The sequence below is a fragment of the Rhipicephalus microplus genome, chromosome 10 (assembly GCF_043290135.1).
Source record: "Rhipicephalus microplus isolate Deutch F79 chromosome 10, USDA_Rmic, whole genome shotgun sequence".
Taxonomy (NCBI): domain Eukaryota; kingdom Metazoa; phylum Arthropoda; class Arachnida; order Ixodida; family Ixodidae; genus Rhipicephalus; species Rhipicephalus microplus.
This window is the reverse complement of record NC_134709.1, coordinates 58,696,650-58,723,421: the sequence shown is the minus strand read 5'-3', so window position 1 is coordinate 58,723,421 and position 26,772 is coordinate 58,696,650. Positions and strand designations below refer to the sequence as shown.

The following is a 26,772-nucleotide window of genomic DNA, read 5'->3' as shown; positions in this document are numbered from 1 at the left end:
TAGTATAGCAAGGGGTGGCAGATGAAAGTGGGAATGAGGAGTGATGTGCGGGTGAGAAGGGAAAAGAGGATAGAAAAGGAGGAAGGGTAGATCATATCATAGTATTGTATGTTATAGTTCAGAAAGGGGTGGTAGAAAAAGTGGCGAGGAGGATGGAAACACCGCAAGCTCCGCTTTATGCTCAGACTTCACACACTTGTGCGCAGCAGCCCCCGTTTTTTTTTTTTTTTTTTACAAGCTTGCATAATTTCATTACACGCCGAAATTCGTGGTTGGATTGGTGATTAGACGATTTAAATACGAGGGAAGGATAGAAGGGGAGGTTTAAGGGGTTGTTTCTCATTGTTGGACAAAGTATTAATGAAATAATGAGGAAGTAGACAATACTCCCAAGAAAATTATAGGAGATGTTATTCGTAACAATTGTGATAATAATGTGACGAACGTAAAGTGGGCCAAACCAAACTTGCCGCCGGAAGGTGGCAAATACGGGCGCGTAAATTGAATGTGCTCTTAGGAGTACGAGGAAAAATGCGTGTAATAAAGCAAACGTCTTGTGAATGCAAAAAAGCAAAAAAAAGCACTGTGGCAGTTCTTAGCCACATGGCGCGTGGTACACTGTGCCATGTAGCACTTCACGACCGCGGCAACCGTTGGAAGACGACTAGGGGTCCACCACCCCGCCCATTTTTTTTAAATTTCTCACGTCTATATAGGTACACGCGCATATACAAACGCACACACGAACATACATAAAGGGTGGCTCAACACCACCGCCCCAACTCCCGCTCCTGCCCAAAAAAAGATTTCCGCTCCTGCCCGAAAAAAGATTTGTGGCTACTCCTGTTTTCCTGCTGTTCATGTCTTCTTGAACACTGTTTATAATGTCCCCAGACTTCGCAGACGTTAGCTAAAATCGTCACCTTTGCCATCGTTTGCGTAGCGTAGCGATTCTTTGAGCTCTGTGTTTATCCCTATTTCCATACGTCCCAGGCGAGGAGGAGCTGATGGAGCGGGCCCGCCAGCTGGCCTCCGAGAATGCCCAGTGGCGCTCGTACATCGGCATGGGCTACTACGGCTGCCTGCCGCCGGCCACCATCGTGCGCAACGTGTTCGAGAACCCCGGCTGGACGACGCAGTACACCCCGTACCAGGCCGAGATCGCGCAGGGTCGCCTGGAGAACTTGCTGAACTACCAGACCATGGTGGCCGACCTGACCGGTCTGGACCTGGCCAACGCCTCGCTGCTCGATGAAGGCACCGCCGCTGCCGAAGCCATGGGAGTGTGCACTAGGTAGTGCGAGAGTCTCAAACTCACTCCATCTAGTGTGCAGCAGTTACGTCATCAACATCTGTTTATCCGGTGCAACGCTGTGCAAAGTATTCAATAAGTTTGGTCAGCATCGCGCGTCTCATTGTCGGTTTTCACAAGCGCTTGCACCAGCCAAGCACAAAATTCCAAGAAATGCGTCTCTACGAGCTTCAAACGAAATACAAAAGAACGAAAGCAAACGGACGCTAAGCCATCTAGCCGCATCATATAACAGACGTAGAAGGACGTTTGATTGTTTGTAAGGTACAAGATATACTCAGTGACTGCTCGTCATAAGAACTACAAGAAAGGTATATTTTGGTTGTTAAAAACATTGAAGCATGACCTAAGGCAAAATGCGTGTTCGCGGAGGTGGTATAGCAGTATGATGCTCAGCTGTCGACTCCGGAGGTCTCCGGTTCCATCGGAGGCGTGGCAGTCGCAATTTGATGGTGTAGAAATGCCAGAGGCATGTGTGCTGTCTGACATAAGTGCACGTGAAAGACCACCGGATGGTCAAAATTCTGGAACCCTCTACTACACTGTCCTTCAATTCATATCAATTCTTGGAAGGTTAATAATAATAATAATAATTATTATTATATTATTATTATTATTATTGTTGTTGTTGTTGTTGTTGTTGTTGTTGTTGTTGTTGTTGTTGTGAGTGTAACTACTGCAAGAAGCCTCATTAGCTTCTACAGTTTTTCACCTCATGTGTGAAACTGAGTATAGACCTACATAAGGGGCCGGGGCAGGAAAGATAGTGGGAGAAAAAAGAGGGGGAAGGGTTCGGCAAAAGTTTGGACAACATGTCTCCTAACGTTTCCATTAGAAAGAACGCCTTTCCAACATTCCATATATGAGTTATTTTTAAAGAGAGTCTTATGTCTGTTATCGATAAACATTTCGATAGGGAGTTCAATCGTGACTAAAATCTGAGTGCTGATTTTGAAAGATATATTGTTTTAGTTTCACGGTGACATTTATACAAAACCTCAATTCTTCAACAAAAATGTCTTTCGATATTGATAATTTGTAGCGTGCCCCGCAGAAATACCCGTTTGTGTAAGATGGAAGTATGTGTCGGATTGCGCCTACCTTGGTGGGTACGTGCATCAGTGTGACAGCTGGTAACCCATCGTTCTGTCTCCAGCGTTGCCTTTTCGCGCTCCAAATGAGTACATGCGTATTTTTGACTTGTCTCCTTGCTTTCTGCAGGTTCACGAAAAAAAAGACTATGCTCGTCTCGGACAAGGTGCACCCTCAGACCCTCGCAGTGGTTCAGACGCGAGCAGAGTGAGTGTGAATTCACGACCTGGGCTTAATGAACAAGTCTTTGCCAACAGATTGGAAATCAAGTAAAAAAAAAAAACCTTTAGAAGGACCGGCAACTGGGCAAGTTGGTATGAAACACACTTGGGTTTGTATTTCGTGTTTACTTTTCTTCGTGCACATTCATCTAACGTAATGATACCGTTTCAGTAGTATTAACAAACTTTCGTCTCCTTAGGTGTGGATTAAATAGTGTAGCGATGATGTTATACGTTAATAAATTTTAAGGTCACTATGACGTTCACCACGTGAGTCTCTTTTTCTCTCTTGTGTTTATTGTGCAGTGCCCTAGATATCAACGTGGTTGTGTCCGACTGCGCGAGCATGGATTTTTCCAAGGGCGACGTGTGCGGCGTCCTCTTCCAGTACCCGGACACTGAAGGGTCCATCGAGAATTTCGAGGCCCTCATTCAGGCCTGCCACGACGCGAAGGTGAGAAGAGCATGCAGCTAGCCACAATTAAGGGGATGATTTTAATACTATACAACACTGTGGTGGTCTCGAAGGGAAGCCAACTTGCAAACGGTGAACATTACGGTGCACTGCTCACGCAGAAGTTTGCCTGAAGCTCTATTTATTCACTCGTTTAGACGAAGAAAGAAAGCTTGTTGCAAACGGAACAAATGCAAATCTTGCTTCAGCGCTAAACTCTAGTACTGTGCATCTAGGACAATGTTTACCTAAATCCCGAAAGTTTCATAGCGGCAGAGGATCGAAGAAGGAAGGAAAACGGGAAAGCTAAAGGCTAGGATGTTGACCAGTTTGTAGAGAATGATATGCTCCCCCATGTTGAGAACAAAAAAGAATGGCAAAGTTTGAAAGTTTGAAATAAAAAGGGAGCGAGCGGGCACACAAACTCAAACGTCATCGCAGTTAATGAACCTTGTGTGGCATATGATATGACTGCCTACATCCACTTGTCGGAGTCTGTTTTCTTCATAGTTTTTTTTTAAGTCTTTCATTGCCTTCGTCCTCGAATACCTCTCTGAATGACATTCTAAGATAGTTGCTAGGGGCGTCGGTCTGAGGTCAAGGTGAGTTTGAGTGCTTGAGAGCGATTGTTCTCGCTCAGCGCAGTCACAGAACACCTACCAGTGAGGAGAGACCTGGAAGATTTATTGCAAAGTCTTCTTGATACCACAGTCGCCACAGTGTGGCCGGCCATTCCTATAAGAAAAAGAGATGTCGGGATGGAAGCCACTCTTAGCAATAACAGGCATGACAGAAGGGTCTCTCTGATTGTTCTACATTGCCCTGACACATCAGGGCACCGCAATGCCTAACGGTACATGTACAAGGCGAACATGGTTCATAGCGGGCCACTGTGTAAACAAAGCGATGTTGTTTAAAGTGCATTGTACATGCAAGCGTCTGAGACACGGCGTCGTCGCAGGCGCTGGCGGTGTGCGCCACAGACCTTTTGGCATTGACGGTAATGCGTTCCCCCGGGGAGCTTGGTGCTGACATCGCCATCGGCACCAGCCAGCGCCTCGGGATTCCCCTCAACTACGGCGGTCCGCACGCTGGCTTCTTCGCAGTGCGAAGCTCTCTCACTCGGCTCATGCCCGGAAGGGTCGTCGGTGTCACTAGGTGAGTGATGTAAACGTATTGCTGTGGTGCATCAATGCTCAAGGACAATAAGGACGAAGCTGTGGCCGCATACCAAGCCCGCATACCCTATATTTGTGTGAATATAGATATGCACTTATATATCTCAGGGACGCGACGGGAGGTCGCGCTTACCGACTGGCCCTGCAGACTCGTGAGCAGCACATCCGCCGAGACAAGGCGACGAGCAACATCTGCACGGCGCAGGCGCTGCTGGCCAACATGTCCGCCCTGTACGCCATCTACCACGGACCACAGGGACTTCGGGACATCGCCACCAGGGTGCACAATGCCACGTTGCTACTCGCCAGAGGTAAGTGATTACAGAGTAACTAAGTACAAGGAAAGCTAACCATCTTCTAGTCTGTGAGGGGTCATGCGTAATAGGGAGCGGCTGTACAACGTTGAGATGCAGTGTCTTGTTGAGTTTTCTAGAATTTGTACGCAGCTCGCGGGAATAAGACATCACGCTGGGTCTTTTGATTTAAAGTTAACCTCGCTATTCAGAAAGCTCACTTCCTCTCGGCACTTGTTTAGTTCATTCATTCATTCATTCTTTCATTCATTGTCCTCAGTAACGCACAGACAGGCTGTAGGTTACGCCCGCCTACAACCAACATCCAACTCCCCAGCCCCCCCCCCCCTTTTTTTTTGTTGTAAAGCAGGTTTTTTCTTGCAAAGAGTCGTATGCTGGAGAAGCCTACTTCAATGATGTCCCGTGAGCAGCGATTTAAAGGTGCATGCGCAGCGCGATATTGTGCACGCCACGACCACTTCGAGTTCTATAAATATATATGAAAAAAAATGGTCTCACAGTAATTGTAGTTTCACTGCTTGTTTTTAACGTAAGAACTCTCCAGGACACTTCATTTTCTACCCCAGTCCCAAAGCAAAAGTAGAAAAATCGCAAAACAAAAACAAAAACAATTGGCGTCGAGTTAATGGCCACAACCCAGCAAGAATAATTTTTAGTGATTACAGTATGAATCGCGCTCGGCTCTGAACACTTTGCAAATGGGTACTGTTTATGAGCGATGTGGTCACCTATTCTTGTTTGATCCCGTTGGCCAAGATGCAGGGTCATGAACTCAGAGTCGCACTTGAGCAAGCACGATAAACCGGAATGTTTTCTTGAAACGCCTTCCTCATTGGTACATGTTGAGGACTAGTGGCATAAAGCGGCCACAAAGCACCGTGTGCCAAATTTTCACATCGTTCGATCGATCGCTATCATAGAGGATCTTTTCGAAAGTGGGGTTATTAAAATTGCACTCTCTAAACCGGTCATTATTGCATCACTGACACATTGCCTTTTCGTAGGAGCGGCCACAGCTGGTCATCACGTGACTTACCCGAGGTTCTTTGATACCCTGAAGATCAAGCCGGCCACCTCCCAGGAGGCCATCAAGAAACGGGCAACAGAGAAGGAAGTCAACTTCCGGTACTTCGCCGATGGCACGGTACGCTATTATACGGCTGAGTATCCGTATACGGCATCTTTTAGCTCACGACATTGTTTTGCTGAAGTATGAATTGTTCCGACAACTTGGATGAGTCTTAGTCGTCGTCGTTGTAATTCATGTGGTAGCTCTGTAACTTACATTCAAAAATAGGCCACATAACTGCCGAATTAATGCAGGTGACCATCCAGGTGATTCCTTGTTTCGGCGATTAACGCAACCCATGCTTGTGCAAGAATATGTCAAAATATAAAGGTGCTTTTTATAAAAGAGCAAGCAGTTTTCGTGGAAACGTTTTCTTTATTAGCGTTACGTTGCAACACTGGGTTTCCACTTTTCGCTCATGATTGTTCATGATGAAGAGCAGACGTAGGGTTGCACTTGGGGGAGCATAATAGTGCTAGCTTCGTATACGGGTAGGCAATTTTTGCGGAATGGGTACGTCATGGCAAGTGAATTTCTAACGTTTTTCGACGACCTACGCACGCAGAGATTGTAGTCTGCCCTTCTGACCCGCAATCGGCGGCGGAATGGTATAACCCCACTAAATCATTTTTCTCTCCGATTTTCAGTGTGCTGATCATATTTAAATTGTGAAGGTGAAACGCTCGGATGCTTCGTTAAATGCGAGAATCGTTTTTCGGCGGCGTCAGCGTCTCGTTTCGGGGGTATACAGGAGATGCAAAAGATCCTCGCGTTCATCATACGGTTACGTCATCCTTGCGTATGATGGCGTCATGACGTCAAAGATCGCGAAACCCGTGGCGCCATTACATCCCTATGTCGTAGTCCTGCGGTCACTGGGACGTTACAGAAAGATGTCACCACATGGCGCTGTCCCTTCTTCAGAAGTGAACCAATCGTGGCAGCGTTTTTCGATGACAACGTCACAATGAAGGTGCACTCTCTTACAATATTTTTGGTAGCTCAGGAAACCATACTGTGTGGCACCGTTTCATGCGCCTATCTTGCCCGCAGTTATTAGTGTGACAGCTGGGTAGAAGACCACGGTGAAGTCGTGTTCTGCGCACGTATATGGCTCCATAAATGCATAGCTGAAAACAATGTTGCTGCCTCGGTCTTAAATGTTGTACGTAGCAGGAGAAGGAAGTGCATTAGACAAAAACAAAAATGTTTGCTAGTGCTTAAAAATCATAGTTCTTATCTCAGGATGGCATCGCGGGCTCACATTCTGTTCGTGCATCACTTCCTGATGTACCACTAATTGCAGGTTGGTGTTTCGTTGGACGAGACTGTGACGGAGAAGGACCTCGACGACCTGCTCTGGATCTTCGAGAGTAAAAAAACCGCGGTAGGTTGAAACGACTTCTCTTGTATTGCACTGTGTGGATGGCTGTTTCTTGTGTTTTTCTCATTTTGCTCAGAAATAAAGCTTTCTCAGCAAACTGATTTCGGCAGAAAAAAAAAGTTTGGCAAGAATTAAGGCTGCATCAGGAACGTGACTTATGACGGTTAAGGCGTCGCGCACTAGCAGCCGTTAGTGTATGAACTGTTTTGTACAATTACATAGTCTATACTAAGTGACTATGAATACAAAGTTATTTAAAAAACAGGACACGATACAGGATTATCACCAGGCATAATTTTAAATCAAGGTTACTACATGATGCAGCTCTTATCACAAAGAACGCTTCATGCTACTATAACCATTTGTCCTGGCCCACTCGCATACCACTCACGTTAACCAGAAGGCTTTACGACTTTGATACATTACACTTACCATTGAAGCTTATATGGTACCTTGTCACGATGTCGTGATCAAAAACGTTGGTTTGATTCTCCTTCACGTTGGGGTGTGGAATTTTTGTGAGAGCAAAATGCAAGAAACGCTGGCGTGCATAATTATTGTGCACTCTTTAAATGGTCGAAATCGATGCGGAAAACCCTTCGACGACATGCCTCATTATCACATCGACGTTTGGCTCGTAAAACCTCAGCAATTAATTTACTGAGTGACCACTCGAGGATGAATTAATTGAAAACTAGAAGCAGATGAACCATGAGTGTGGCAAACTATGCTTGCAACTTTAACAGTTTAATTCTTGTTTTAGGGGTTGTTGCTTTGCCATGATGAGCCTAATGTATTGTGTCTTCCGATGGGTTGAAAGTATGGCAAGGGGCTCAAGCTTCTAAGTAGTTAAGATTTCGCCTTTCTCGTATTCGTTTCGCAGGCCCAACTGGCCAGCGACTTGCCCGAGCAGCCACCGGACAGCCTGCTGCACAGCGAGCACAAGAGGACCTCCGAGTTTCTCACGCACCCCGTCTTCAACACGTGAGCAAGACAGCGACTGATTCTTTTTAATTTAATTTGGGAGAAAATATGGCGAATTAAAGATTAGGTTTAATGGTGCATACTTATGGTGCTGTAACATGCAGCCATGAGGAGCGGACACGATGACGAAAAGGACAATTAAGGTAATTAAAGCTCGAACTGCAATCAGGAGTTCACCTTTGAAGGGTACATTTTCATACGTTTGCTCATGTTATCTGAAAAAAAAAAATGTATCTTTTGACAGTTCAAGATTTGCATACCTGCGATAGCTAGATTATAGAGATTGCCTCAGTATATTACTTGCACTTTTACACACCTTTACTTACTTTACTTGCACATTTGCACTTCGACGATAAAAGTCATATATAAACCATAATTGTAATTTCACGTTGCAAGGGATATGATGACCACAAGCAGAACGAAAAGTAATGAACAGGCGAGTCACTGTACTCGTCAGTAAACAAATAAGGGCTCAATTTAAGAGCTCATTTTCTTTATTAGACACTATATTATAGAGACAAGGATACAATGATGCTAAGGAAAGCGTAGTGGATGTCACTAGAAATAATTGTAATGTGGACGAAAGACCACTTTTTTGCTCACATTTACAATATAACTATATCTAATTGCATCCCCTATGCTTTTCTTAACATCATTGTTTGTTAGTTCTCATTTATTATCATACTCGTTAGTGCATGTCAGAACTATAGATAACATGTTACCAAAACTAAATTAAATTTCTTACCACCAAGCATAACTGCTGTCCAAGGTACAAATCGAATACCACTGAATAAACAGAACCCTGTCATCCAGCAATGCTCAATTTTCCACCGTATTTTTTGGCTAGCTTGATCCTCTATGTCATCTTTCAGGTACCATTCTGAGACCCAAATCGTGCGATTTATGAAGCAGCTTGAAAATAAGGACATTTCACTGGTCCATTCGATGATCCCTCTGGTGAGCTCACTCTTAATTGATTGATTGGTTGATTGATTGATTTTGATCAAGAATATGGCGTGTGTAGCTGGCAGACTCGTTTTGTTGCTCGGTCCCTTACTGCTGCTTTTATTCGTCTGCTGTTTTATCGGGCAGATATTCTTGTGAACGTGACCTACATGTTCCAGCAGACTGCTATCTTCACTTTCTTCATTAATAACGTGATACGCTGTTGCAAGCACTCCAAACTGTTTACCATGCAGCGCTCCTAACTGGTTGAAATACAGTACAGTGAACAATCATAGAGTACCATACTTGGACACAATAAAATAATTCTAATAGCGAGGGCGATGTGGTTGTCTAAAAATAATTGGAGTTTCATCGGTCTTTATTTTTTTCGCAGGGATCTTGTACTATGAAGCTCAACAGTACGGTCGAAATGATGGTGAGTGTGTTTCTCGCATCGCTTGCATTGGGGTCTATTAGTATTAATTATAATAACATGAGGTGTTTTATAAGCCATTTCGAAATGCTTGACAGCAGATAAACGTGGTGCATGAATGCCAGCCAAGAAATTTTTGACGTTAAAATAGTGGTATCTTGGATGGAAAAGCATTTTTTCTTTGTTATGCGCATCATAATACCAAAGTCTCTTTAACTGCATGAATAGTTCAGGCTCTTGTGAAGGCCTAACCGCAGTGAAGTCTGTCCGTCATTATTCTATGCATGTTAACGTCATAAGTCCTGGTCACGACGACGGGAACATTGAAGGGGGGCGGGGCGTCACTCTAATTCTGTTTCCCGGCTCCGTACTTTATCCTAAGGCGTGGTCACCTGTACTCATACGCTTTATCTCTTGAGAAAAAGGCAGGCCCCTACTGAATACGAATTTCAGGGGGGAGCATAAGTCATCCCCTAGTTACGAGCCTGTGCAGAACATTGTACCTGCTGTGCTTTCATCGCACAAATTTGCTATGAAGCTGCAGACCGCACGAAGGTCATTCTGGTCCTTAAAGCAGCCGCGTTGGCTGAGAGTGTGCCAAACCTCTAGCCTTTCTTTGTATTACATCTCAATCTTTTCGCTATTGCATTGATTTCATTGCCTTTGGGGTGAAACTGACTTTCTTTAGTGATGAAGATAACGTCATTTTTGTGAAGTTTTTTTTTGCCACAGCTTTGCAACAATTAAGGGGTCGTACAATGCATGAGCCAAGTACTGTTTTCTCATTGAACATAAACGTTATACTAATAAAAAAATTAGTCTGTGTGCCTACTTCTGTTTGGTTTGCCGTATGCTCACCCGTAACGAAAGTAGACTTGACGAACAGTGTGCGGTGTTTCTATTTCCCGAAATTTCTTAGAATTTTATTTGTTTGCGCTCTCTTTCTCGTCCTGCACAGCCGTGTTCGATGCCTGGTTTCGCCAACATCCACCCATTCGTGCCACTGGAACAAGCCAAGGGCTACCAGCGGCTGTTCGAGGAGCTCGAGCACGACCTGTGCGAAATCACCGGCTACGACAAGGTGTCTCTGCAGCCCAACAGGTCCGTGCGCTATATGCTGTATTGTTGTGCGCTGGATTCACCTGAGCTTAGTTAGCCAAGCTAACTTGACGGAGTACTGCCAGGAATTAGAGATGCATCGCAAATGGGACAAATGGGACAGCACATGGGTGACAATGACAAGCAACACGTACAACAAATGTTAGTTTGATTTAAAAGTTTGCGTTGTCGAGCATCTTTAAGCTAGCGCTAGTGGCACTATCTTGACAAGTCAACGCTTATTGCTGGGTCTGCGAACTCTACGTTCGGCATTTAGTTAGAATCGATGTCGAACAGTCGAAAGCACAGTACGACAATTCGCTTGTCGTTGTTTACGTGCTGCACATGCAACTGAGAGCAAAAGGACGGAGCTGGGAATAGTATGTTACGCATTGCTGTCCCCACGTGCTCTAGACCCACGTAAACTGTGTTGACACTCCAGAACCGACCCCTTGAATTCGAAATTGAAAACCATTTCTTTTTTATGATAGCGGTATTATAAATATATTCAATGCATTCCGAGACACCCCGGCACTACATTTGAGGTTCTGGCATCAAGAACTGGCATCAAGAACCTCAAGAATTCGAGGTTCTTGATGCCAGTATTTTTCATTTAACGCCATATTATATTCATTATTTTTTTACATACATAGGTTTTGCAACTTGCGAGGGCGCTGCGATGTGAAAGATGAGGTATGGCGTTCGATTTGTGTTACTGCATGACACGCATCAGTTCATTTGTCTATAGGACACAATGACGAAATATAATCGCGTATCAAAGAGTTTGAGCAACTACCTGCATTGCAGAGATGTATAATATATACAGGCTTCGACAGTCGGAGCCAGCCCTTAAAAAACCTGTTATAAGTGTGTTTGCCCCACAAAAAATGTGCAAAAACTGGGGTAACTTGCAGAATATACATTCATTGACTGACTTGATTAATTTGTGGTACTGAGCATCAGAAGGCAACAATTCGAGAGCCATACTTTCGCCGTTACCTAAAGGCTGGAAATGAAAGAGGACGGGCTACGTTACTAGAGTAGGTTCTCTAGTACCGTTGGGCAATGCGAAAACATGCCCCGTTCCTTTCCCTGCCCTGGCTGGCGTTTATGGCGCACGTTTTTTTAGTTTACCTTTAAGATTTTCCAAGTTGGCAGCGGTTCATTTTTAACCGCACCCACTAGTTTTCCTGGGACTATTGAAAGGCACTAACGCTAGCACAAATCTGGTGATATTTCACTTGTTCTTGTCAAAAACTGGGCTTCCTTAAACCATGGCTAACCATTTATAGCTATAGGATTGAGGGTTGTGGCCAGCTCTTAACGCGCCTTCTTCTTTTCGTATCCCAAATAATACATCATATTTTCTTTTCTTTCAGTGGCGCACAGGGAGAGTATGCCGGCCTGAGGGCTATCTCCTCCTACTTTGCCTCGAAAGGGGAGAAGCACAGGAAGGTGAGCATGAAAGACAACGTGTCGACGCGATCGCTTTCTCTTAATGTTGTTTGGTCTCTGTGAACAAAAAGAAATATCCCTTTATAAACTGCCCATCTATCAATAAACAATTCCTGTTTTTGGAGGGCTAAGTCATATGCGAAGGGAAGGGGGCTATTAGAAACGAGAGTAAAGGAGTATGCACATCGTACAAGGGCAGTGAAATTTTTATTTTGCTACGATGCATTATCTTCAACTATAGCAAGGTGCAAGGTGATGTCGGCATTTTGATGCATTGGTGTTTGAAGTTCTCGGCATTTAAAATTTCCGACTTTTTATAATTTCGGCGTTTTAAATTTCGGCATTACGATAGTTCGACTTTTTCGTTTTCGGCTTTGTGAATGCCACCCATTAAAAAGGTCCGTATAGCCTGCGCACTTCCCAAACGTTTCTATGTTGTTAACAACCCGAATTATTCTTATAGCTGATGCTTCTGTTCCGGACGATGTGACCCAGTTCTGACGAATTAATGACGATTAAATCCTGAAATATGTGCCGCGAATGGTATTCATTGTCGAGCTTAGTATAAACACCTTCAACCGAAGTTCTGCAGAGTAGGAACGCACCCTATTAAATGAATGCATTCAAAAATGGCCCGTATTTGTTGCTTGTTTCTCGGAAACCTGGGGCTCAGTCTAGATGCTCCTAATTAATTTTTTAGTCCTTCCGCAGTCTCATTTATGCACGGGGGGGCAAGACAAAGTGCCGAAAATGAGCTCTAAGTGTCTCTAACAAGAGTTTACAATGCTAGTTACTGTTACTGCAATGTAGTTAGTACGTAGAAATTTTTGTGCTTGCAATGCTACCGAGCGGTTTGTACAGAATCGCTTGTTAAATGCCTTGTACTGAATCGTTCAAACCGCATTGCAGGCTAGCATACGAGATACTAGCTTCTGGTTAACCACCCTGCCTCCTATTATTCTTTATCTCTCTCGCTCTCTCACGCGCCATTTCGGCTGTTGGTTCAAATAGTTTTCATACATGTTTTTCTAACTCTGTAATATAATTTGTTCAGTTGTATGATTGATTGATTTATTGATTTTACCGTTCTGGCCTCGGTTCTGTGCAGGTGTGTCTGATCCCGATGTCTGCGCATGGCACCAATCCGGCGAGTGCGCACATGGCCGGCATGGCTGTGGAACCAGTGAACATCAAGAAGGACGGCAGCGTGGACGTCGTCCACCTCAAGGCCAAGGTGCGTGCGTGACCTCTGGCGCCACCTCTTCTTGCTGCTTGTTACTTGCGGTCACATGTAGCTACGTGCAATGAACTCGCTAAGAACTTTTATCTGAGGAGGCGAAAGTATCCGCCACCTCAGAGTAAACTGAACATGACTCAGGCATTTGACGCTCAGGCTTTTGCAGGTTAGGGACATCCCTGTCCCACACTCTTGCACAAAATTTACCCAGAAATTCAGATGTCGAACTGATGCGCGCTTTGGTCAGACTTTGCAAGCTTAGATCACATGCTCTGGCGGTGCCCTGTTTTACGTACGGGTTGACGAAGACGTTACATTGTCCATGTGGGGTGCTGCGCTATGCACCATACCATAGGTGTGTACACATCATTGGTTTCGTTCGAGATCATTCCAGATGCGAAGGCTGAGCACAAATCAATGCGAATAAAGCTGGAAAAGCTGACGACAAAATATAGTTCGAACGCAGTGATTTCAGGGGAACTTCTTTAAATATATTGTAATAAAAGACTTGAGCAGTTGATGGGACTAGCTTTGTACGTGCGCATATGTGCATAAAACCTATTTTTCTTACAAATACCAAGTGATCATGATGTCTTTGCAAATTTTGTGTTTGCGTCATTGTATTGTATGTCTAATGAATTGTAATTTATTTCATGCATTATATGTGGAGAGGTTTAGCATCAATGCGATTCTAACTGATCATGAATAATTTAAGAGTTGCACTCTATGTCCACCCACTCTGAAATCATAATAGCTATTTATTTTATAGTGAGAGCTGTTATGAGATCACAACAAGGGTCACGTTTGGCGTAGTTGTTTGCTGCCGCCGGTGGTGTTCATAAGCACTATCGAGCGAAATAAGAAAATAAAAACTAATTAAATAGAAAACATAGGGACAAACTGGGATTCCAACACAGGTCCCCTGCGAGCCAGCTGAGTACTCTACCACAGTGCCACGGCTGTGCTTGAAACTCCGTTACAAACTGTCCTTAGGCACGCTTGATGTCTGGAAATGAATTATGTTAATAACAGTAATAATGATTTGATACGGGCGGATTAACGCTCCAAAACCACCATATGGTTATGAGAGACGATGTAGTGGAGGGCTCCGGAAAGTTAGACCACCTGGGGTTCTTTATTGTGCACCCAAACCTTAATAAGAGTAATAAAGCGTTTTAGATCAGCAAAGAAACAACCAAGCATCACACAGTGCGAAATGCTTAATGCATGCGACGTCGAATACTCCAGAAGATTACTAAAGTTTGTTCTTGTTCACCTAATAACTGTTGCGCATGCCATCTGTGGGGGGATTGACCAAGAGCTGAGATATTTTGTAAAATAGTATGGAGTTCTAGAATAACGAAGGTTATATTATTGAAATATTACAGATTACATAGTGGTGATAAATCTTATCTATACATTATAAAAAAAAGCTTTAGCTATACTTCTTCATCATTGTCCGCTTCAGCATCAAAAATCGCACAAAACTTTATGCAAGTGTGTAGTGGGTATCATGCTTCTTGGAATAGTGATGAAAAATATTCTCCTTTCATACTTTGCTGGAAAGTATCATTAAAAGCTCGAACTGTAACTCAGTGCTACACCTTAAAAGTCATTCTGCTTCTATCTCCAAAAGAATCGCGATTGTCGTTCTTTTGATAGAGGTTGCATATGATAATGCGGTAGCAACTGCGCAAGTGTAAAATGCCTATCTAACAGTCACCGTCAACCAATGCAGTGTGAATTATTGGCCAAACTCTTTCATGTAAAAGTTGAGATCAAAGTTTGTCGCGTGAGGTATATGGTCGTAATGTGGTACGCCACTACTTGTCTTTCTTTTTCCCTCCACTCCAGCTCGACCAACATGGTGAAAAGGTTGCCTGCATCATGATCACCTACCCTTCAACCAATGGTATCTACGAGGAGACCATCTGGTAGGTAGCCTTTGCACTGAAAAGTAGTTTCTCTTTAAGCGATCAATTTGCCTAGTATGTGGTTTTAATTATTTCAATGCGCAATCGCACTTGACCATTAGCTTGCTTGAGCCACTTTGATGGGGCATCTTTCGTAACTCAATATTTATTTATTTCTTCATTTATTCATTTAATTATTTTATATTTATTTTTATCTATTCATTTACAGTATACTGCAGTCACAAACGACCATTCAGGTGGGAAATTATTCACTTGCAAGTTAACAAGCACAGGTGTAGCCGAAGGGCACGCATGCTCACAGAAGAGTGAGCAAAGCAAATATATCAGCATATGTAGAAATATTACAAAAACAAAACTAGCCTAACCTAACTTGACAACAAAATAATACAGTTGACAGAACACTCATGCATATGTAGAATAAAAAAAACACATCTTGACCCTTCCGCTTTAAATTCTCCCATAATAGATTGCAAAACACGTAACAGTTGCGACTACAGTAAACAACAACAACAAGAACAAAATATCTCCCCAAAATAAGTTGGGCGTGTTAATACAGTACTTCCAATTTATGAAGTAACACTATTCAATAAGAGTAAAAAATAACGAAATATTATGTAAAAGGCAATGAAAAAAGATAAAAGGTTACATGAACACTAATTGTTTACTGCATTTCTAGATGGGTAAGCTGCGCGCTTGCAAATGTACTTGCGATGTTTGAGATATTTGAGTTCTTACTTCAACGCGCCCACTGGGAGCTTACTAATAATCTTGCAGAAGAAAATCAACTTTGCATAGAAATAGAGAAGGAGAGAGAGAAATAACTTCTACAATTGAAGGCCCAACTTTCTTTTTTAAAACGTGCTCAATATTTACGTGAATGAAACGGCTGGCTTCCTGGTGATATGTCTGTTTCTTCTGTATTGACGCGTGAACTTCGTAAATAACGATTGTCCCATTAAGATTCTTATTATATGCCCTATACATCGACAAAAAATGTTATTTAAAAGAGCGCATGCTTACGTAACTGCATAATTGACCCCGTTTTATTTCAGTTGAACCACTATTCCTGCGTTAACAATCTTTGTTTAGGACGCAGCAGTCTTCTCTAGACACCATTTTTTTTCTTTCGCAAGATCTGGAGCCAAATTCAAAGAGTTTTTGTTTGTGAGCACTTCATATCAAAGGATGGTCACCGTAAATAATATTACGTGTGGCATCAGGGTTGCCGGGAATCAGCTCTTATGTCCTAGCTTGACTTTTTTTCTTGTTGTCAGCAGGGGCTTTTATCACCCGTATTCGTGACGAGTGAGATGTCACTACGCTTTCCACGTTTGCTTATGCTGCCAAGTCGTCGTAGTAAATTTGTACCTGCTGCCCGCCCATCGACTTTTCTGCAATCGCACGAAGTGGTCTGACGAGTGACACGTCTTTTGCAGCGAGGTGTGCGACCTGGTGCATGCTACTGGAGCCCAGGTGTACCTGGACGGCGCCAACATGAATGCTCAGGTGGGCATCTGCCGGCCGGGAGACTACGGCTCAGACGTGTCCCACCTGAATTTGCACAAGACATTCTGCATCCCTCACGGTGGAGGGGGACCCGGCATGGGACCCATCGGAGTGTGAGTGATCGGGCTCTGCAGAGCTCGTTGCACTGTTACGTGATTACGCGAAAGAAAGTGCTAAGAAAAAAATTCGCTTAGATCAAGTGCTGACAGAGACACCACAGTCACCCTGACATCAAATACTAACCCCCGCCACAGTGGTCTAGTGGCTAAGGTACTCTGATGCTGACCCGCAGGTCGCGGGATGGAATCTCAGCTGCGGCGGCTGCATTTTCGATAGAGGCGAAAATGCTGTAGGCTCGTGTGCTTAAATTTTGGTGCACGTTAAAGAACACCAGGTGGTCCGAATTTCCGGAGCCCTCCCCTACGGCGTCTTTCATAATCATATGGTGGTTTTGGGACGTTAAACCCCACATATCAATCGATCAAATCAAATCATCAAATACTAAACCCATTAAATAGAAGCTTGTGTTGCCTCACAAGTGTCCGTGGCACTATAGCTGTGTCCAAAAAAGAGAGAAAAAAACGACATCGGCAAGAACAATGAAATGCATCTCTCGACTGGGCGCTGTTCGCACGCGTATGAGTGTGTGCCGTTTTTCAATAACTGACACGGTCTAGATCGGGAAGTTCTTGGACGTCAGCTGTTTATGATATAGGGATCTGGTATTTCGTCTAAGTAACTTCTCGGTTCCACGTTTCACTTTTGCCTGGATATCAACGCGTGGCGGTCATTGTTCTCTGTGGCAGTCAAAGTATCGCGAAGCAAAGCACATGGACGAAGGTCCTATTCCCTGCATGTGGAAAGGAAATGGTTGGGAAGGCACATTGCTCAATGTTATTGAAAGAGAGAAACAAACAAGCAAATAGTCACAGAGAAGCAATATGCACCTTAGACAAATACAGGTCCACCTATAACGAAACTTACGTGCGCCCAGCCTGCCTGAGGCAACTTACTCCTTTTTATTCAGAATAGCCCACAATATGCACTGGGTTTCAGTTGGTTGCCTTCATACTTGTATTAGAATAACTACTCTTTAGACATCTTTACTCAGAAAGAAATTAATGATATAGCAGGTTAAAGGTGTACGGACACCGATTTTCGAAGTAGAAATTACTCTGTCATAAAATTTTCTGTGTACAGAGACTGCTCTTAGCCTGCGGGAAACCCATTAAATGCTGATAAGATAACTTATTTTGACATTAAAGCCGTTTTTCTTGTGGCACACCAACTGACATCGACACTACTGTGCTGTCAGGCTACAATCAATGTGGAGGAGTTCACATGCCAGCGTGCCTCATTCTGGCTCGTCAATCGAACCACGGAGCGGATCGGCTGTCGAAACGTCAAAATATTTTGCGCGAGCACTTAACAAGCTTATGCCTTGTTGTGACTTCAAAGTACAGTGTGAACTGAAATTAGCCCTATAAAACATTTTGCAATTGCTTTTTGTGGGTGCTCTCAAGCTAAGTAGTACATCTTCTAGTCTCTTGAGAACGTGCTCTTTCATTTGATCAAAAATAACAGCTGAATATTTTCGTGTCAGTACCCCTTTGTTAATAGAGGTCACCGGTGACTTCTGAGCGGCTTGATATTTAGGCTGGCAAAAATGAGCTCAATGACTGCTTAATATATTCGTTACATTTCAACTTGCAGCAAAGCCCACTTGGCACCATTCCTGCCCTCTCATCCCGTGGTGGATCCGTGGTCGTTGGGTGGTGGTGGCCAGAGCTCTTTCGGAGCCGTGTGCGCCGCCCCGTGGGGTTCGTCGGCCATCCTGCCCATTTCGTGGGCCTACATCAAGATGATGGGCTCCCAGGGACTCAGGAAGGCCACAGAGGTGGCCATGCTCAATGCCAACTACATGCGAAAGCGGCTAGAGCCGCACTACAAGGTGCTGTACATCGGAAACAATGGTACGAGTTCTCCGTCAACAATGCACCGCGTCAACAATGCACCGCAATGTGATGTAGAGCAAAACGGCATAATGTTTTGTTGCGGTGTGGTGAAGTAATGATAGTAATAACAGCTCTACTAATAATATAATAATATTTAAATTAATAATGGCCAAGCATGTGTTGATGTGCCCCAAAAGTACGGAATCAAACGATGAGCCAATGAATAGTAGTAGTATTTTTATTTACAGTAAGCCGGATACAGAGCTCACTGCAGGGGCAAAGGGCTAAAAGCAAACAGCCTGACAAAGGCCCTTGTCCCTCCGCAGTCCGTGACAGTGCAAAGCTTAGACATCAGCACTGACAAACAATATATATATTCAATACATTGGTTTCAAGCAACCTGAAATTGTAAACACAAAATTCAAACATAAATAGCATAAGAAGTTTACATAACACATTTTCAGAATTAGAAGTCACTCTCGTTAAAATTCACAACTAAGCAATATCAATAAAACAACTCAAAAACATACACAAAATGCATGCGGATACAATGAATTCCGCTGTATACACTCGTATAATTGACATAGAAGTTTATGAACAATTTAAGCATTTGCAGAGGCATGAGACTCCATTACGTAGTTTCGATAGTGTAGACCGATGGTTATGAATAAGTTCTTTATTTGTTTCTTGAAAGTCGCACTACTAGCGCTAAAGTTCAATTGATCTGCAAGGGTATTTAAAACCTGAGGTACCTGGTAAGCAATACTTTGTTTTCCATATTGGGTTCTTGTTCTGGGAGCTCGTTTCTTTTGTTCTCGCAGACTGTAGTGTGGTCTTCCGGTGCAACTTTCTTCATATAGCTTAGTCTTTTGTATTAACTGAAGTAATTTAAAATGATATAATTGATCAATTCTGAGTATGGAATGTTTAATGAATAGTGGAGCAGTGCGCAAGTCTTGTAGATTCCCCCTGTAATTTTCAAAGCAGCGCAATATTTTCTTTTGTATAGTTATTAACTTATGGTAATTCCCTTGTGATGTCGTTCCCCAGACTAACGTCCCATAACTTACTTTAGAATGGAAGAGTACATAGTACATACTTATTTTTAACCTCAATGGGATTAAGTGCATTGTTCTAAAAAAACAACCAACTATTTGCGCTAATGCGGTGATCAGATGATTTACTTGTGTGTTCCAGTTTAATTCCTCCTGAAACCATACACCAAGAAACTTTTGTTCCCTAACATGTGCGATGCAATTTCCTTCGAATTTTACAGCTATGTTACTAATAGGTTTGTTTAAAGGTCGGAATATCATATAGGTTGTTTTTTTTGCATTCAAGCGCAGTCCATTTTGCCTTAACTAATTTGAAAGATTGCTTAGATAATTATTTACACTGACCTCAAGTGATATTAGATTGTCTGATGAAAAGAAAACATTCGTATCGTCAGCGTACATTATAAGTTCATGAGAATGAGGTATATCGGCAATATCATTTATATAGGCAAGGAACAATATTGGCCCCAGTATAGACCCTTGGGGGACTCCTTGGTTCAACTTTATCTTTGCAGAAATAGTGTTATTCAGTTTTACATATTGATAACGATCTTCTAGGTAACTTTTAAACAGTTGTAGTGCAACTCCACGCACCCCATAACTTGATAATTTATGAATCAATGATTTGATTTGTATGGAGTCAAATGCCTTTTGAAGATCGAGGAAGAGCCCAAGAGTATATTTTTTGTTTTCCATATTTTCGATTATCTTATCTTTGATATACAGTAGAGCTTGTTCTGTTGATTTATTTTTTTTGAAAACCATACTGACTTTTTGTTATTATTTGGTGCTTATCAAAAAAGGATGCAAGTCTATCGCAAATAACCCCTTCAAATATTTTTGATATTGTTGGAAGCACGGATATAGGTCGATAGTTCGCTAAAGTATTGATATCACCACCTTTATGTACTGCAGTGACTTTTGCTACTTTTAGCTGCTCTGGAAATACACCGTTAGTGAGGGTGAGGTTGATAATATAGGCCAAGACATTAGATATCAATGGTGACACCATTTTTAACTCAACAGAACCTATCTCATCAATCCCTGATGCAACATTGTTTTTAAGTTTTCTGATTAATCTTTCTACTTCAACCGGATCTGTGGGTGCGAGTAAAATAGAATACGGCAAAGGAGACTTATCAGGAATTAGAGCATTATCTCGCTTTTCATCCGCTAAAATAAAGGAACCCGCATTTATGAAATGTTCATTCATGACATTGGCCAACCTTTCACCACTGAAAATCTGACCATTAATTGTTAGGTCCTGTGTCCTATTACAACCCTTATTTCTGTTCGTAAGCCCAATTATGACCTCCCATAGCTTCCTCTGGTCATTTTAAATGCTTTCAAATAATTTTTCATAGTATTTCTGTTTAGCCTTCCGTATTTCTGAATTTAAAACGTTTCTGTATTTCTTGTACTCAGCTAAGGCGTCTGTATTCCACGAACGGATGAAATCATGATACAATTTATTCTTTATTTTTATGCGCCGGTAAAGATCACGATTTATCCAAGGCTTTCTGCATTTCTTATTTCTGCCACGTGAACGCTTCTGAAGTGGAAATGCCGCATCATAGCTAGTACTCAATAACGTCATGAATGTGTTATAAGCATTGTGAGCGCCCGCATGCGCACTATAGCGTAGCGGCCTATCTAATCGGCAGCGCCACCTGCGGCGCCTTTACTCAGATAAACTCCCAGCCCAAGCGAGGGCCGGGGACACGTTTTATCAATCTCGCTCCCGCCTCCGGCGCGGTCGGCACGTTTTCATGTTCGAATAAAGCGCATTCTTCTCGTTCACAACGCCTCTCAGCCTTCATGCCTAGCCCGCCCAGCCCTCACAACTGGCGCAGTCGACTCCGAACCATGCCTGGAACGTCGCCTTTTGCCCGCCTCGTGAAGTGATCCGCCGGACTAGCCGCGCGGCGCTCCGTCCTGTGTTTACCGTCCGCCGCCCGATACGCCTTTCGGCCGCTTCGTCCGAGTCATTTCGTGCCTTTGCCTTTTGTTTCGCCGACCGTCGTGCTGACGCCCACCCGCCCGATGAAGTAGCTCGCCTGCAGAGCCGAACCAACTTGACCTGCCCGCCTTTTTCGTCTCTCGTGAGTCTTGTGCTCCTTCTGCTAATTTCTTGTGAACGCCATGCCGCTTGTGAACTGGAACGAGGCTACGCCTGAGGACCTCGCCGGCTTTACAGCAGACTTCCTCCGTGAAGAGTTGGTTCGCCGAAACCTGGACGCTACGGGGCCGAAGGAAGAAGTGATCAATCGTCTCCTCGCCGATATAGCCCAAAACCGCTCAATGACGCCTTTGTCGCCTTCCCCAGATTCCTCAGCGTCCAGCCAGCGCCCGAACACTACGCCGCTTCCTTCGAGCTTCGATGCAGCCCAAAGTACCGAGTTGCTGACGGGTTTACTTCAACAGCTCCTTCAAGTGTCACAACGCGCTGCAGCGCCAGTTCAGGTCACGACCCTTCCAGACCTGTCCGCGTCGCTTCCTACATTTAATGGAGACGGCAGCATTTCAGCGTCCCACTGGATTGAAGAGTTGGAACGAACTCGAAACCTAGCTTCGTGGGAGCCTTCAACCGTACTCGCCGTCGCTCTGGGAAAGCTCCGTGGAGCAGCCGCGGATTGGAAAGCAGTCATTGGCCGTCAGTGTCCCACCTGGGACGCCTTCAGGCAAGCTTTCTTGGATCAATTCAGCGCCAAGCAAACCTTACTACAGTGGCAACAAGCTGTTACTTGTCGCGTGCAAGCGCACGGAGAGAACCTGGTCCACTATTCTTTGGCGAAGTTGAAGCTCATTTCGGGATGCCCAGTCACTCTTACCGACACTCAGCGCATAGAGTACGCCCTTCAGGGCATTTCCGACGAGAACCTGGCCACTACTATAGCAGCACAACGGCCAGAAACCGTCGCCGCCTATATGGACATCGTAACGCAGCTTGACCAAACATTGAGCCACTTGTCTCGTCGACTCCCACGCCCAGGGTATTCAAGCACCAAACTAGTAATGCCAAGCCCACAGGTGCCCCACCACAGTGAAGAGGGCACGAATGTTCAGGCGGTACCAGACAAAACAAGACAGCCGCAGCGAATCGCAGCCCTACCACCAGACCAACAAGAGGCTCGGTACCTGACCATCTCTACGAGGCACGGCGCTCCTGCCTACCGTTCTGGCCAGAACTTGGCCGAAGCCGTGTGTTTTCAATGCCGCCAAAAAGGACATCTAGCTTCAAAGTGCCCATCCAGAGCCACTGTCACACAGTCTACAACGCATCCTTCGCCAGCTCTTCACAGCACACTTTCCGAGACCCTTGATGGATCGCTGGTCCAATGCGCCCTTGTAAACGCCACAATTGCTGGAAGCGGCCAAGTGGACGCATTTCCAGACAGTGGTTCCAAGGTGACACTTGTTTCTCGTCACCTTGTCAGATCTTTGCCCCTCCTGCCCTGGACCAGACCCCCTCTAGTTGTCGTTGGAGGAACGACAGTGGCTCCTGCTGGTGCTATCTGCTTGAAGATCTCTGTGGGACCCATCACCGGTTTGGTGGAAGCCGCCGTCCTCGATAACAATGCCATGCCACTTATATTGGGGGAAGACTGGTTTGCTGCCAGTCACGCACAGTTGGTGTTCCAGCCACCCATGCCAACTGAAATTCGTCATCCCACCACAGGAACAAGTGTGCGGTGCTATGAGCGACTGTTGCCCAGGATGTCGAACGCTGTTATGATCCAGGGGTCATCTTTCAATTACCATGTATCTGGACACCACAGCTCAGCAGGCCTCCAGCGAATGCCACTCCCAGGCCCAGATGAACCCCCGTGGTTAGCACTATCTTGTCAATATGAGGTTTCAAACACCAACGGCCCGTCTTCTGAATGCAGGCGAGGTGCTTCTTCAACAATAGAGGTTTGCATTGACCCATCCTTGCCTGCCGCTCAGGTTGGTAGCCATTTGCCAGCACATCAACAACGGGAAATCACGAGCATTCTTTCGAAGCACGCTGAAGTATTCGCTCGTGAAGAGGATGACTTAGGTCTGTACGAGGGTGTTGAACACTCAATCGACCTTCTTCCCGATGCTGTGCCATACAGTCGATCCCCTTACCGTTACTCGGCTGCAGACCGTCGTTTTCTTGAGGCTCAAATAAGCACACTCCTTCGGCAAGGCATCATTCTACCAGCCTTAGGACCTTGGGCATTCCCCGCAGTGGTTGTCAGCCGAGGTAGCAAGAAGCGCCTTTGTGTTAACTATGTGCCCCTAAACAAGATGACTGTGAACGTCGTGCAACCACTTCCACATGCGGATGACATCATGGATGACATTGCTGGGTCACAGTACTTCGCCTGCCTTGACCTAAAGTTTGCTTACTGGCAAGTTCGCGTTCGTAAGGAAGACCAGGCGAAAACTGCTTTTGTGACCCACTATGGCACCTTTATGTGGACCCGCATGCCATTTGGGCTGAAGAACGCACCTGCCACTTTCCAGCGAGCCATGCAGTCAATTTTTGCTAACCTGCAGCCCCATTGCCCAAAGTGCGGTGTGCGGGTGTACTTGGATGATGTTCTGGTTTTTGCGCCAACTTTTGACGAGTTTGCAAGGTTACTCGACGAAGTACTTGGTGCACTCCTTGCCAGTGGATTCAAAGTTTCACTTGACAAGTGTAAGTTTGCTTTGAAGTCTATCAGGTTTCTCGGATTCATTTTGAGCAGGGACGGCAAGCAGCCTGACCCTGCCAAAGTCGAAGCCATCATGAAAATCCCACAGCCTGCAAACAGCAAAGCAGTTTTGTCATGGCTCCAGACAGCAAACTTCTATCGCCGATTTGTGAAGAATTTCTCTCGGATAGCAGCACCGTTGCAGAGTCTCATACGGTCTGAGGAGTTTGCCTGGACCAGCGACTGCAATGAAGCCTTTCAGCGAATTCGCACAGCATTAACAGAGGCACCTGTATTGGGCCATTTTGATCCAGACGCCCAAACCACAGTCACAACAGATGCCTCAGGAACCGCAATTGGTGCTGTGCTCTCTCAGAAACAGTGTGGAAAAGAAACTGTGATCGAATATGCGAGTCGTGCACTCACGGCCGCAGAGAAGAAGTTGCATAGCAACGTTTGGGAGTGTATTGGTGTCCACTGGGCGGTTACGATCAAGTTCCGACACTACTTGCTCGGCAAGAAATTTTGCCTGTTGACTGACAACTGGACCGTTGCATGCTTAACAGCCAACATCAGGCCTTCACGTCGTTTTACGACCATGTTGATGGATCTTACAGAGTTCGACTTCACTGTGCAGCACCATCCAGGCCGTCAAAACGTGGTTGCTGACATGCTGTCACGATTATCTGCAGCAGTCCTCCATCAGACACAGTCTCTCGCAGCTATGCAAGCAGAAGACAAAGAGTGCCAGGACCTTCGTCGCTCTCTGTCATCTTCAGACTCGTGGGACCATGACCTTGCCATAATTGATGACATCCTGTACCATAGTGACGCGACTTCAGGTTCTCAAGCTATTGTAGTGCCGGCAAAGATGCGCCAGGCTGTTCTGGAGGTTGTTCATGACAGTGGAGGCCACATGGATGTAACCCGGACACTGACCAAAGTGAGAGAACGTTACTGGTGGCCAAACCTTACGTCTTCAGTGACCCACTACGTCACAGCATGCCAGATCTGCCAAAGCAACAACCGCCCAATATCTAAAAGTGTTGGCAAAATGGGTCTCATGCCAGTGTCGGATGTTCCTTTTGCCTTAATTGCCATTGATCACATCACAATGCCGGCTGCTTCAGGAAAGAAGTACATTTTGAATGTCATTGACTTTGCCACGCGTTTCATTGTCCCAGCGGCTGTAACTTCAACATCAGCTAAGGAAGTTATAGCACATTTACAGTCGGTGTTCTTCCGCTTTGGTTGTCCTGATGACTGCATGTCTGACCATGGAGCAGCCTTTGAATCTCACCAGTTTAAGCACTTCATGCACATGCACGGTGCTGAGATTCATTATTCAGTGGCATACCGCGCAGCCAGCAATGGTCTTGTAGAGAGAAGCAATGGGACTTTAGTCTCCGTTCTTCGTAAGCTGTGTCCAACGGACCAGACCTCCTGGGCAAGCAAACTCGAAGAAGCTGCTTTTGCCATCAACACAAGCTATAGCGCCAGCAGCTGTTTCTCTCCATTTGAACTACTGTATGGATACGTCCCCAAGCTCCCATATCAACGCCACCGTCCCGCCACAGCCAGGACCCTACAAGACCGTCTCCTAATGCTGTCTCAGAACCGGGCCGTAGCAGCAAGTAATACCGAGGAAGCACAAGGGAAACGGAAGACAGCATATGATCAGTCCCATCGAGACCACTCCTTCCAAGTCGGCCAGTTCGTCTGGGTGCGCCGCCAAGAGCCTGTAGCAGATGGAACTGGAAAGTTGGCACCCAAATTCAAGGGTATATACCAAATCACCAACCAGAAAACACCCGTTACGTTTGTCGTTAGCCGCGTAACTGGTCAAGGTCCTCGTGATCGACTCCAAGACAGGATAGTGCACGCCTCTCAACTCAAGCACTACGTGCCACCTTATGTCGAGCCTTACATTGTGAAAACCCAAGAGTGGCCTTTGTGTGACTTATCTGGCTCTCCCAGTGTTGGCAATGAGTTATCTCAACCACCAGTTTCCCTTGGCCCTGCAGTTTTGCCTCCAGCGGTACCCTCCTCGCGACCTCACCGCCAAAAGCGCCCACCCGAGCGCTTGAAGGACTATTCTCTCTCGCAGTGAAGCCACCAAGTAGTGCTCCTTTCCTAGACCAATGGGACTTGGTCAGACAAGGAGGGGCCGGATGTGAGCGCCCGCATGCGCACTATAGCGTAGCGGCCTATCTAATCGGCAGCGCCACCTGCGGCGCCTTTACTCAGATAAACTCCCAGCCCAAGCGAGGGCCGGGGACACGTTTTATCAATCTCGCTCCCGCCTCCGGCGCGGTCGGCACGTTTTCATGTTCGAATAAAGCGCATTCTTCTCGTTCACAACGCCTCTCAGCCTTCATGCCTAGCCCGCCCAGCCCTCACAGCATCATCAGGATTTTCTTGTCTATAAACAGTGGTCCAATCTATGTTCTGAACTAGCTGAAAAAAATGTTTCCGAGTTTGG

The 26,772-nt window shown here is 45.1% G+C and overlaps 1 protein-coding gene across 1 annotated transcript in view; it reads left to right on the top strand.

The window, feature by feature from the left end:
• The window catches only part of LOC119181428 (glycine dehydrogenase (decarboxylating), mitochondrial), a 56,448-nt gene that overhangs the window by 15,634 nt on the left and 14,042 nt on the right, over positions 1-26,772 (top strand). Inside the window, exons 3-18 of the mRNA XM_075875743.1 lie at positions 994-1,294; positions 2,534-2,611; positions 2,932-3,079; positions 4,041-4,237; positions 4,366-4,568; positions 5,576-5,715; positions 6,947-7,027; positions 7,908-8,008; positions 8,881-8,965; positions 9,348-9,389; positions 10,345-10,487; positions 11,864-11,939; positions 13,048-13,173; positions 15,031-15,110; positions 16,547-16,729; positions 18,330-18,589. Of these exons, the coding sequence (XP_075731858.1) occupies positions 994-1,294; positions 2,534-2,611; positions 2,932-3,079; positions 4,041-4,237; positions 4,366-4,568; positions 5,576-5,715; positions 6,947-7,027; positions 7,908-8,008; positions 8,881-8,965; positions 9,348-9,389; positions 10,345-10,487; positions 11,864-11,939; positions 13,048-13,173; positions 15,031-15,110; positions 16,547-16,729; positions 18,330-18,589 (2,244 nt within the window). The remainder of the gene's footprint in view (positions 1-993; positions 1,295-2,533; positions 2,612-2,931; positions 3,080-4,040; positions 4,238-4,365; positions 4,569-5,575; positions 5,716-6,946; positions 7,028-7,907; positions 8,009-8,880; positions 8,966-9,347; positions 9,390-10,344; positions 10,488-11,863; positions 11,940-13,047; positions 13,174-15,030; positions 15,111-16,546; positions 16,730-18,329; positions 18,590-26,772) is intronic.